The sequence below is a fragment of the Natrix helvetica genome (genome assembly GCF_964273705.1).
Source record: "Natrix helvetica genome assembly, chromosome: 2".
Classification (NCBI taxonomy): domain Eukaryota; kingdom Metazoa; phylum Chordata; class Lepidosauria; order Squamata; family Natricidae; genus Natrix; species Natrix helvetica.
Window position 1 is genome coordinate 204,578,569 of NC_138552.1, and position 13,126 is coordinate 204,591,694.

At 38.1% G+C, this 13,126-nt stretch overlaps 1 protein-coding gene across 1 annotated transcript in view; it reads left to right on the forward strand.

Moving 5' to 3' along the window:
- The first annotated feature begins 1,511 nt into the window (after nt 1-1,511).
- The window catches only part of GRM1 (glutamate metabotropic receptor 1), a 222,482-nt gene continuing 210,867 nt past the window's right edge, over nt 1,512-13,126 (forward strand). The window contains exons 1-2 of the mRNA XM_081945642.1: nt 1,512-1,637; nt 3,292-4,177. Of these exons, the coding sequence (XP_081801768.1) occupies nt 3,403-4,177 (775 nt within the window). The 5' untranslated portion in view covers nt 1,512-1,637; nt 3,292-3,402. The remainder of the gene's footprint in view (nt 1,638-3,291; nt 4,178-13,126) is intronic.

A 13,126-nucleotide genomic window follows, 5' to 3' on the forward strand; every position in this document is an offset into this window, starting at 1 on the left:
CGCATGCACCTTCCGCTGGTCAGCTGATTTTGGGGTCTTTGCTGTGCATGCATGGAGTGCATGCGGGAGGTGCATGTGGGAGATGTGCGTACATGCACAGGGAGCAGGACACAGGGGGTGTCACATGCACATTGCATTATAGGTGCGGGCGCGCTGTCACGCAGGCATGCAGCCATGCTTTTGGCATGTGATGACAAAAAGGTTAGCCATCACTGGTATGTATGATTCCTTCCTTTTCTTCCTTTCCTGCAATAGAACTCGTGAGGCTGCTATGTGTAGGCTGTTCCCTTGGTAGTGAACAGGTTTTGGAACCAGTTACCCAGAGGGACATGTTAGGTGAACAGAGTGATTGAAATGAAGATGTAAAATAGACAGTTGGTAAGTCTTCCAGGCATAAAATGTTGTGTGGGTATTTTAGCCAATCCGGCTCCTATTATTTAATATCAACAACGATGCTTATTTTAAACTTTAAAGGTCTTCTATGAAATGCACATCTCCATGGGTGCCTTTTAGGCAAGAAAAGAACTAATTCCTTTTTTTCTCAGCAAATACACACACACACGCATGCACACACACACACACACTACATACCCCCCACACACATATGCACACACAAAGAGACATACATGCATGCATTTTCTATTGATTTTAAATGAAGATTCTAATAGATTTATCCCGATTATAACAAGGTAATGTAAGATCACAAAAGTTAAAACAAAACCCTTGAAGATAACCCTCTTTAAAACAGTACACAGTACATAGTACCACAGTTCTATGCCTCATGAAATGTGTGTGCCTCTTTTGAAATAGGGCGCTTTGACTGGTGTCTGCTCTTTCCAGCAAGATGCCACTTTAACTTCAACTTCCTTATAATAAACTGAAAACACTAAAGCTGCAAATTTTATCAGCATAGCAAACTCTTCCATCTTTCAACCTGGCATTATTTTAACCAGACATACCCCCAATATATATGTATCAGAATAATTTTTAAAGAATCCACCTTTTACTTAATTTGGATGCCATTTTCATTCATTCAAATGTTTGAAAAAATTCAACAGGGTCTCTCTCTCTCATACCTTGCCCCTCCCTCTCCCTCTCCCTTTCTCTTCCTCTGAGTAATATTTACTTCCAGTATTAGAAAAGCTAAATTTTAAATTGCAAATAAAAGTAAAAAAGTAAAAAAGAAAGGCAGATCTATATGTACACTTCTGAATCCAATTCCTCCTTCCCCTCTTATTTCTTTTTCATATACTGGTGCTTGCTTATTTGACAGGGAAGCAATGAACTGCTGGTACTTGAAAAGCTGAGCTCTTCCCCCGTTGAGATAAACACACACAATATAGGGAACTGATTATCAGAAAAGAGCTGGAGGAAAGTGGGGGAATCCGGGGAAGGGCGATGGGAAGGATGGGCAATCTTTGTACACCAGAGGAGCCTTGGATGACCTGAGCTACAACAACCCCCCCCCGCCACCCCCTCTTCTTGCTTCATGCGGTAAAACCACGTTGAAGAAAGAGGGCAGTTGCGTACAGCCCATCTCCTTCCATCTGCCTCTACCAGGTTCTGGCAAAGAGAAGAATTGGCAATAAACGTTCTGACCAAGGAAGGAACGAATTGCGTCCTGGATTCGGGTGAAGGTAGGTCTGTCTTAAGTTTAATCAGAGCGAGCTTAAGATCGTAGGCAAAAGAGCCAAGCCCAAGACTTCATTATACGTGCCGATGGATGACAGATAGGGTGGATTTCCCGACCAATTTGAGACCCTCGGCTGTATTCAGCGTGCGTGTGCGCAGGGAAAAAATGGGACTTGGTTCCCTTCCTCGGAGTATCTTTCTTCCACCCCTTTCATTCCCCCCTTTCCTTCGTGGTGCTTTGGGCTTCCTGTCCTTCAGGGAGAAAAAGAGGGAGGGGATGTGAAGAGAGTACGGTGCAATTTGAAATCTGCCTTACGATAGAAAAACCTACCGCCGCTGCTTAATTCTGTAGGCATTCAAAGCCATTCCGAGAAGAATGGGAAGCAGAAGCTGCTGCAACTGGAATTCTCTGTATGTATTTCATTCTGTTGTCAGGCATTGGCGGGAGGAGGGATGGTGCTAGTGAAAGAGATGCGTGCGTGTGTTTGTCTGAACGAATTTGATAGATAAAAGGTAAAAAGCAGCGAAAGCAAGAAGTTTCGGGCAGAAAATGCTTAGCATCGCCCTTGAATCTCCATTTCCAGGACCGGAGGAACTCCTTAGGATTTGGGTTGCGGAAATTGCTGTCCAGGGTCCTGAAATTCATAAGTAGCCTAGCCCATGCAACAGGAAGCCCAGACTGGAGAGTTCAGCGAAACCTCTCTTTCCTAGTAGCAATTATCTCGAACACCGGCCGATCGCCTTTTAAATCGCATTAAACTACTTAAACTCTAGCCGCCTCACTTGCCACCTCTTCTGCCCGAAGTCTGCATGAAAACCAAGAGGTGCCAGAAAAGCACATCAGGACTTTGTCTGCGGTTGCCTTAGTAACTAATATGTTTTTCCCACGGCTTGCATAGTTGTAGCTCATAGAGAACTACCGATTCTCCTTTCAAAATTCCAAAGATTAATAATCTTGCCACAAAAGGCTGGTACCTTGTTTGGTTATTTAACAATTCGAGCTTGACCTTTAAATGACATTTTCTTTCTGCTTTGATTTTCCCTCTTTCTTTTTGGTGATGTTTGGAACGGGTATAGCTTTCTGACCCTTGAGTAAACAATTTGCTCTTTAAAAAAAATTACACAACCTATGGAAGTTTTATAACTTATAACGTTTCCTCAATCCCATTCAAATATCAGCTTACAGGTAAAAGCCACTTCACCTAGTACCTAAAATATATTCTCAATGATATACATGCAGGTTGTCAAGTATGAATGAATTCAACTGATCATGCAAATATCTGCCAATGAATGTATCACTTTTAGGATATTATTTGAAATGAATTTTCTGTTATCTTCATCTATGATAGATGATAGATGATAGATGATAGATGATAGATGATAGATGATAGATGATAGATGATAGATGATAGATGATAGATGATAGATAGATAGATAGATAGATAGATAGATAGATAGATAGATAGATAGATATTTTATTTTGGGGGAGGATTTGTATTTAAGGACAACTTGCTCTTTGCAGCCCATTGATTATGGTGTCTACTAGTAGTCCAGGCAGGTGGAGAAGGATACTTATAAAGGAAATGACCTTTACAGTGTTTGGCTGTGCCATACTTTTAGCTGATGAATGTGTTCTGTTCTTTCTTCTCATGTCAACAGGCTACAATTCACGCCTACGGTGACTTCTGTTGCCCCGTTAAGCTTTTGCTTTAAGATCACCTTGGAGATTCTTAAGAAGCGAACTAGTGAAGAAAGTCTGTGGTCTTCTTTATGCTTTTAACCATGTGTAGACAGAAAGATCCCATGAAACTGGTCACTTGGATCTGGATGGTCTCCTGCAACAAGATGATAGGAGTCCTGCTTGTCTTTTTTCCTGCTATCCTCTTGGAAATGGACTTTCTCCCCAAGAATACTGGGAGAAAGGTTTTGATTTCAGCAGCTACCTCCCAAAGATCAGTAGCCAGAATGGATGGGGATGTCATTATAGGAGCCCTCTTTTCAGTCCATCACCAACCCCCAGCTGAGAAGGTACCAGAAAGGAAGTGTGGTGAGATCCGAGAGCAATATGGCATCCAGAGAGTTGAGGCCATGTTTCACACTTTGGATAAGATAAACGCAGACCCATTTCTGCTGCCCAACATCACTCTTGGCAGTGAAATTCGAGATTCCTGCTGGCATTCTTCAGTAGCCTTGGAACAGAGTATTGAATTTATAAGGGATTCTTTGATCTCTATCCGAGATGAAAAAGATGCCCTGGGTCGTTGCGTGCCAGATCCTTTATATCACCACCAGATCAGGGCTAAAAAACCCATTGCTGGTGTCATTGGTCCAGGTTCCAGTTCTGTAGCCATCCAAGTGCAAAATCTGCTTCAACTTTTTGATATCCCTCAGATTGCTTATTCTGCAACCAGTATTGACCTGAGTGACAAAACTCTGTTCAAATATTTCTTGAGGGTAGTTCCATCTGATATTCTGCAAGCTAGAGCCATGCTTGACATTGTCAAACGTTACAACTGGACATATGTATCTGCTGTGCATACTGAAGGTGGGTAAAGCACTTGATTTAATTGCATTGAGCTTTTGTGTAGAATGCCCTTCCAAATATTTATCTACCTTTTATTTTCAGGATGACCACTACAAGTAATTTACATTTTAAGAAGCAATGGCTACAAAATACATACTTGATTTTAAATACCTTCACTCGAATCATAGATCATGTTAAATCATAATGCAGGTGGCTTTCTTTTGGGCTTAACAAGTTGTAAGAGCCAGTCCTTGTGGCTTTTAAATCATGATTTATAGCTTAATGATTATCAAACTACCTTATTACGAAACCATAATCGAAACAAGCTACAGTTCAACAATATGTGTGAACTGTAACAAGTGACTGGATGGATTTGTATTTGAACTTCCAAGAGTGAACTTCCAACTCTTTGACCACATTAGATAAATATGGCATTTATAATAATGTTATTTGTTCACAAGTTTGAACCAAAAACAAATCACACATATATAGACCGTATACAAATTCTCTTTTTTTCTTTATGCTGTTGTAAACAACTGAGAGCTGCTAACCAAGAATACTTAAAAACAGAGAGGTTTAAACCTCCCCTTCCCCACTTTGTAAAGCTGTTTCTCTTTTTTTTTAAAAAAACAATTCAAAAGGAATTTAGTATATTCTAGAATTGAATCCTAAATCTTCTTTGTTTGGCTCTGTACAACAAATCACAAACTTATCTTTACATAAAATTCATTCGTTGTTTCAAAGCTTTTCATTTTAGCATGAATATAAGACAACTTTGAAATTTCAGCTTTGGTTTTGTTTTAAAATTCTTTCTTGGGATATTTTCATATGAAGCAAAAAAGTGGTTGTGATTTTAGGTTTTGTTTGTTTGTTTTACAAAATAGTAATGAATTTTATCCTTAGATAATATATGGAACGAATTTGTATTTATCAAAAAATAACCACAACAAATTAGAGTTTATGATGTAAAATGACAGCCACTGTTTCTTATTCTCCACGTTTTTAATCCTAAACTATTGAATCTGAAAATAAATTGTAATCCTACATTTACAGTGGAAAAAAAATACCCATGTATCTTTTATTACTGTATTTTACTTCAGCAAGATTGAATAACCTCATGTTTCATTTCTTATTAAATGGGTAAAAGTTGCAGAATTCTACAAAGTTAAAAGTGAAATAAACAAATCATTATTTTTAAAGCCCCAATACAGAACTGAAGTGCATAGATTTTCCATAAATATATTTCATTCTTTTTTTTGAATAAAAATACCTCCCAATGTCTATGTCAATTCCATTCTTTCCCAATGATGCTAAAGTTTCTTTAAAAACTAAAGAATGCAATTTGACGCCAGAAAATTTGTTTTCATTACGATACTGGAAATATTAATGCCAAAAATACTATTATTCTATAGTATACTATTATACTTACTATATTATTATACTATACTAACAGTATAATAGCATACCATTATATAACATACTATTATATATACTTTACTACTTTGGTATTTATGTAAAATAAATAGTATAATAAACTACTATGGTATTTATGTAGAAGAAAATAACGTGGGGACAGATTCTCACAGAAGGTTTAATAATGATGGTTTAATGATATATTCTAAGTAGTGGATGAACTTTCCAATGATTACTACCGGTAGCAAGAAGATTCATAGAAGAAACTGATCAGAATTTAGAGGCATTTGTCTATAGTCATGATAGAAAAGATAAACAATAATGCAGTTTATTATGATGTCTGGTCAAGATGATGATTTGTCTGTTTGCCAAATTTATGACTAGTCTTGGACAAATAATTTTAGATTACCTTTTGCGTTCAGTTTCACAATGTTCTCAGTACAGGTTGTTTTCATAACTCTTTAATCAAATTCAGTCTGGATGAAATAAGTGACAAGTTTTGATTTCCTGTACCTTTTCCAATCTGGCATTCTCTAGATGTGTCGAGATTCCTACAGGTCTCCCCCAAACATTTTCAATTTTTTCAAGAGCAGAAAATCCTGATCCCAGATCTCACATATGTATTTCCATTTTACCCTTAGAGTATAAGTGTTTACATAACACAGAATACAAAATTATGTTATGTTGTAGCTTTTCAGAAAGCAAGGGGGTGGAGTACAATCTAAAGTTGGCATAATGCAAGATAGAAATAGTACAAGTGGTTTTTTCCCCCCTTGAATTATAGTTCAGTGAATTTTATACAAATGCAGGCATTTTCACAAATGAAGATGTAAAGCATTATGAGTGCTCATTTAGAAGGAACCTTTTTTGCAGCCAAGAGGGCTCCCCAGATAAATTAATACAGAAATTGCCCTTATAAAGTGATTTTCATTTCAGTGGCTTGTAATGTAAGGTCTGAATGCTTGTTTTGCAAGTCCAATATTCTCGTACCCAAAATGCTGACTTCACACAAAAGTGTGAAAGAAATCTCAGTGCCTTTTTTTTACATAATATAAGAAAACATTCAAGAATTAGTCATCTCTGAAATGCAAGTTAATTAACCATGCCAATTTGCTGAGGAGACTGTAGTTAATTTTGTATTAAAAAATAATTCCTTTTGAAATTGCCCTGCCATAAAGAAATGGTGCAATATGACATCTCTATAACATCTGAATTAAAACTTTAATATCAGAATCTTTCCAGAGGAAAGGGAAAATGCCATTCTATTTTCAGTGGTTTATTAGTGCTACCTCCAATTTAGCAAAAGAAAAAGATGACTTGGCTTGCGTCGTAATCTTGATATGATCATTTTAATACAGGCTATAAAATATTGGAATTCATGGGTAAGCACCTTAGAATTTTCTGTTGAAATTGTATTTATAAGAAATTCCTGTGTTAGGATATGTTAGTAATTTATATAGTAATGTAACAAAGCTGATAGTAAGAGAAAGTATAGGAAGAAGTCATATTTCATATTTTAGACCACTTTCCAGCTTATGGGCCTTATAATAATACAATCCATCATTATGGTAATAATTAACTTCTGCCATTCCTCTGCTGTTAGGAAATAATCTTTAGGTAGAGGTAAGACTGAGGCTTGCTGTATTTATAGCACAGCTATAGTTTCTTTGAATGCTATATTAGATTATTTATTATTTTAGTTTTAGAATCTGTACCTGGTATGCTTCAAGTACCTAATATATCACAGTCACATTCTTACAGAGCAGTTCATTGCAAGATGGCTCAATTTAAGAATATAGATAATTCCTACTTGCAACACTTTTGAAGAGTCCAGTAATTATGCTCTAAACCATAGTACTTTCTCTTTAATGAAGATATTTACATTACCGCTACATTTTAATCATTTTCCATTTTAACAAAAGGAATAATGTTTGATCTATAATGCAGATGGAGGATTAGGTCCTTTTTTAAAAAAACTTGCAGAATGTATCTAGAGTCATGGTGTCCTTCTGTCTGAGGTTCTGTGATTATTTTAATTCTGGAACTCCACAGGAACAAAGACTAAAAAGATACCTGCAGACATCCCAGAAGCTGTGTTTTCTATCAATGATTCTGACTCAAGAAAGCAGAATATCGCTGGATTAATACATCATGCTAAGTCTTAATGTGGTTTATTTGGTTTTGGTTTTAGCGTATCAAATGAATTCAGTGCCAGTGAATTTGTTTATTGTTGAATTCAGCCATTGTGATTTATTTAATAAACTATGGACAAACAAATGATAGATTAACATGATATTTGAAGCCAGATTTTGTGTAGAGCAAAATCTGTTGCTTGTAACCCAAAATCAAGGTGGTTTTTGTTTTCAAACTATCGGAGCTTCTTTTAATATCACCATGTCTCGTATTATTTAAAGGAACTTATAGAAATATTAAACAACCAAGGTTAGCTTGGGGTCTTTACACTAGCTGCTGAGAAGAAGGATATTACAGTATTTCCTCACTATCCACCCCAATTCCACTTATAGAAACTGGTCTGTAAAAGCCAAATTTTATTTCAACGTAGATGACGGAATACTGTTCTCCATCTCAGCCAATAAGCAAATAAGCTTAAATAGTATAAGCAAGCAAGTTAAAATACATAGTTCTGACCTTCAGTAAAGAGGAATGCTGCGAGGACATTTTAGACATTTTAAAAACCTCCAGTTACATTTAGGCTCTGACTAAAGATAGGGGGAGAATACAGTGATGTTGAATTCAGACAAGAGAGAATTGTTTAGATTCTCTGCACTCGAACATTTCATTTGGTAATTTATCTTTGATGAGGCTGCATTCGCTTTTCAGGCACAAATTCATTGACAAAGAATCATCCTTGGCTCTACCTTTGACATAGACAACCATGCAAAATCAATGGCAAGTTAGCCTGTTATCCGACTGAGCTAGTAAATCAGTTGTGACCTTTCGTGGAGGAGAGACACAATCAAGGTTGGATTATTGCAATGTGCTCTTCATAAAGTGGCACTGGAAAATGACACAGAAATTGTAGCTGACTCAGAAAGCGGTGGCATAATTGGTGAATAACACCTCTCAGAGCCATCCCAGTGTTGGCACAGCCATACAGATTACTAGTTGCTTTCTGAGTCAAATTCAAGATGCTCACTTTCACATGCAGAGTTTTAACTGGTTTAAGCTCAGGACCTGTCAGGCATGCCCCCTTCAGCAACCAAGAAAGAAACCACTTAACTCCACTGTAGAGTTAAGAGTACTTTTACTGGTTATGAAAAGATAGCAGCGAAGTAAAGCAAGGTTTGAGGCAGAAATGCGCAAAATCATACATATCAAACATTTGCCCAACCCCCTCCACCCAACAGCCCCCACCCCATTGCCCAATCTGCAAATCCCTTAGGGGTCATGTAGGTGCATCTCCAAGAAGCATCATCAAGTTGGTAGGCAGGACGGTTGGCCTTGATCAACTCTAAACATCAGCCATCAATATGCGCAGAAGATGGTGAGAACAAAACTCCCTTTTTAACTATCACTCCTGTACCAATTATTCCCATCCCAAATACCATGCCCCCTTCCCCGTTTCTATGGCAGCCGAAATCAAGTAGCGAAGCAGAGGCTGACAGGACCGTTTCTTCCCACACACTCCATTTTATCTAGGTTCTGTCATGGATATGTCTAACATATATAGGAAAATCTGTTTATTTACAGATAAGAGTCTTTACTTGTGGAAGTATTGCCATTGGAATTGAGGCAGACCTAATGTTTATTAAAGGGATGTGGTGGCTCAGTGGCTAAGACACTGAGCTTCTTGATCAGAAAGGTCAGCAGTTCAAATCCCTAGTGCCGCGGAACAGAGTGAGCTCCCATCACTTGTCCCAGCTTTTGCCAGTCTAGCAGTTCAAAAGCATGTAAAAATGAAAGTAGAAAAATAGGGGCCACCTTTGATGGGAAGGTAACAGCGTTCGATGCGCCTTTAGTCATGCCGGCCATATGACAACAAAGAATGTCTTTGGACAGTGCTGGCTCGTCAGCTTTGAAACAGAGTTGAGCACTGCCCCCTAAAGTTGGGAATGACTAGCACATATGTGCAAGGGGAACCTTTACCTTTAATGTTTATTATAATAGGAGACAGAACCTAAAACCTGCCTTTTGGCCCAGGGATTTTTATCTAAATCTACATAAAGATATAGCACTGACCATCCCAGGCATCTCTCCCTAAACCAGGGGTGTCCAAACTTGGCAACTTTAAGACTTGTGGACTTCAACTCCCAGAATTCCCCAGCCAGCAGAGCTGGCTGGGGAATTGTGGGAGTTGAAGTCCACAAGTCTTAAAGTTGCCAAGTTTGGACACCCCTGCCCTAAACAGAGAACCAATCCTACAGTTCATGCTCTGGGATTCTTGGGGGTCTCTGAATTCGTTGCTGTTCTTGCAAACATTTCATTTTAGGTAACATCTTTACTGTATTGAATGAATTGTCTGCAAGAAAACCACCAAGCTCAGAGAGCACCAAGTACCCCACAGTCCAACTCTGAGTTACAAATATTATCTTCTATTGGTAGTTCATATTTTCTCTTTGTCCACAAGACAGATACTTAGGTGTGGAGATAACTGCTGAGCATACAGAATGTTCGCATTCAACCGTTCATTAAATTCTGGTAATGTCAATTTGCATGATAGAGCATATTTATGTAGATGCAGTAGCAAAAATATTTGAATTATTATCTTTCCATGTGGCTTTTACATTGTCTTGTCATTTGCATTAGATTCCATCTTCTCCCCAGTTTTTCATGCTATTATTTTGTTTGAAGAAATAGATCAAATGCATTGTCTGCCCTTACAATCTCTCTCCATTACTGTCTGAATACCCAGGCTATGAAGGACTATATTAGTGTATACATCAATGTACGGAAACAAAAATAATGTATAAATTAATGCATTAGGGAACATTGTGAAATGTATCTATATGTATGCATGATCTCATTTCCAGGGAAAATATATCTTTTAGCATTGCTTGTGAGGTCAATATTTCCATATACTAAAAAATGGGTTTTTTAATTGTATTACTATGCTTCTTCCAAAAGGGAAGAAATATATTAAATCAGCCTTGCATAACCACAACCAGCCAAACTGAACACAACTCCCCAGGCATGTGTTGTGGCTTGTCAGATGCTTGACAATTCCCAGTTCCAACCAAGCAGTAAAATCAGGATATTTATCACATACTGTTGTGCTAAAAGAAAAGGCTGGAGGTTGTATTTAACTTGTTGGGTCACAGGCTGTGGAGATTTCCTCTGAAACATCTCATGACCTAAAACAAAAAACCTAAACCACAAGAGGCTAAAAAGCAGAATGACTGTACATTGTATTAGAATTGTATTACATTTCAATCGATGCTTAGACAGGAACATATTCTATTTATCCATATGTGCAAAAGAACAATCGCATCCCCATAAACTCGGTGTGAATCTATAGAACTACTCTAAATTCCATACATTTGTGAGGCATTACTATTGAGGCAGTAGATGTCCTGTTATTTTGCAGCAGCACAAGAATCCAAAAATGGTTAGGATGGGAACTGTATTACTGAAGCAGCATGATACAGGGGGAATTCTATAGTTCTGCTTTGGAATAATGACTAATAAAGGTATATGGTATGGATGAAAACATTGAAACAGACACATGCACACATTCTCACATGCCCAGCTGCTCATCTTGTGTGTAGTACAAAGATCTGAAAGAGGGTGGAAATGACATTTGCCTAAATGTTCTGACAAACTTCCTGCCTTAAATGTTTCCCAATCAAAGGCAGGTTTGCAAATATTTTGACAGTTGAGGACAAATACTGTATGTAGCTTGGCCATAAATTGTCAACCAATCATGGAGCATCATCAGAGACATCAAAGTCTTAACCAGAGAACCTCAGAATTTTTTCAGGTACTTTCTTCATGGCTCCAAACACTTACAACCAACTGGAATTCTAACTCCACTGATGCAAATGGACAGCACTGAAGCATGCCCCAAAAGGGTAAGTCAGAAAAACTGAGCTATCTGTATAGTCATGGACTGTATCATTATGTCACTGAGGAAGAAAGTGTTAGCTTAGCAACTGCCCCTTATTCCAAAAGTAGCAATTCCCCATCCACATAGCAGCATGGGGAGTATGGATATGGCTTAATAATAAGTCCCCAATATTAGGTAAGCTTTCTCTGTGCACCTCTAAAAGTAGTGAGGGAACACTGGCTAGTAAGCGCCAACCTCTCTGATAATAAAACAGAACAACTAGAACACTTATTCATGATTTGTTTTAATTTGTAGGGCCAGAACAAAAGTATGTGGAACAAAACGAATAGTGGTGGAATGCTGGTCCATATGCCTTGGGTAAGTTTTTTTTTAAAAAAATATTTATTAATTCTATATGCTGCTCATCTCACTGTCAAGTGACTAAGAGTATTGACTTTATTACTCTATTGTCTCTTAAGGCAGGCTAATCCTTAAATGTAGGCCTCAGGTGGAGGGCCGCTGGAAGAATGGGGAACTTGGTTGGGACATGCGAAATGGAGAGGCATCTAGATAAAAAAATCTGCTCTTAGTCCATCAGTGGGTGAGCTTTCATTTAGAGCCACTGTCTGTAACAGCTTAACACTTCTTTGATTTTTCTTGTCACTTAATAGGCAGCTGCCAATTTTCTGCCAGACAGAGAACGAGGAAATCTACATGAGAAAGAGCAGCAATTGCAACTAATAGAAGATATCCATTCTTCTGGAAGCTGTTAACTCTACTCTCCCAAAGCTTCTGTTCTTTTTCACAGCACAATACTACAGACTTACCCAGCTACAATCTGTTTGTCACAGCCAGAGGCAGAGAGACCTGAGAGATGAAAAGGCCTGGTATCTGAACTTCTATAAAATGCCTGCAGAATCCACCCCACTACTGATGTTAGTAAACCTGTGGCCATATTCCGACAACTCACTAAACTATATTGTAATCTGGCTTCATGTGTCATCTGTAGCTAGACCAGGGTCCTGATGGTGATTTTGTTACTACCTTAACTGCAATCTGTAACCATGGTTCGGTTTGGATTACTTTACCTAAACCACAGGGTGGATGTCATTCAAACCTGGATGCATAATTCGTTAATAGCTAAATTCTCCCTTTAATTCCCATGGCATAAAATCAGGTGACAAGAATGATGATAACAAAGCAAATCTCTGCTGCTCCCATTTGTTTTACAGTATTCTTCCAGGAACGAGTGCAAGGATAAGAGGGCAACAGCCTTGCCTCATTATGCTCCTAACGCCTGTGACCTCAGGTGTTCCATCAACTGCCTTGTGTTTCTTTAAGAAAACAAAGTTGTAGTTGGTCAGCCAACAGAATGGTGGTTGAGGGACCAGCTGAAAAGAAGAATTGCTGGTAAAACTGCAGCCAACTGAAGTTAGCTGTAATCTGGCAATGTTTGTAACAGATAAATACCTCACCTGTGGTTAACACTAAGTGAACCTTAGCACATTGTGCAAAAGCAGTATTTGCTATTGGCTGTGCTTATGTAGCTTCTT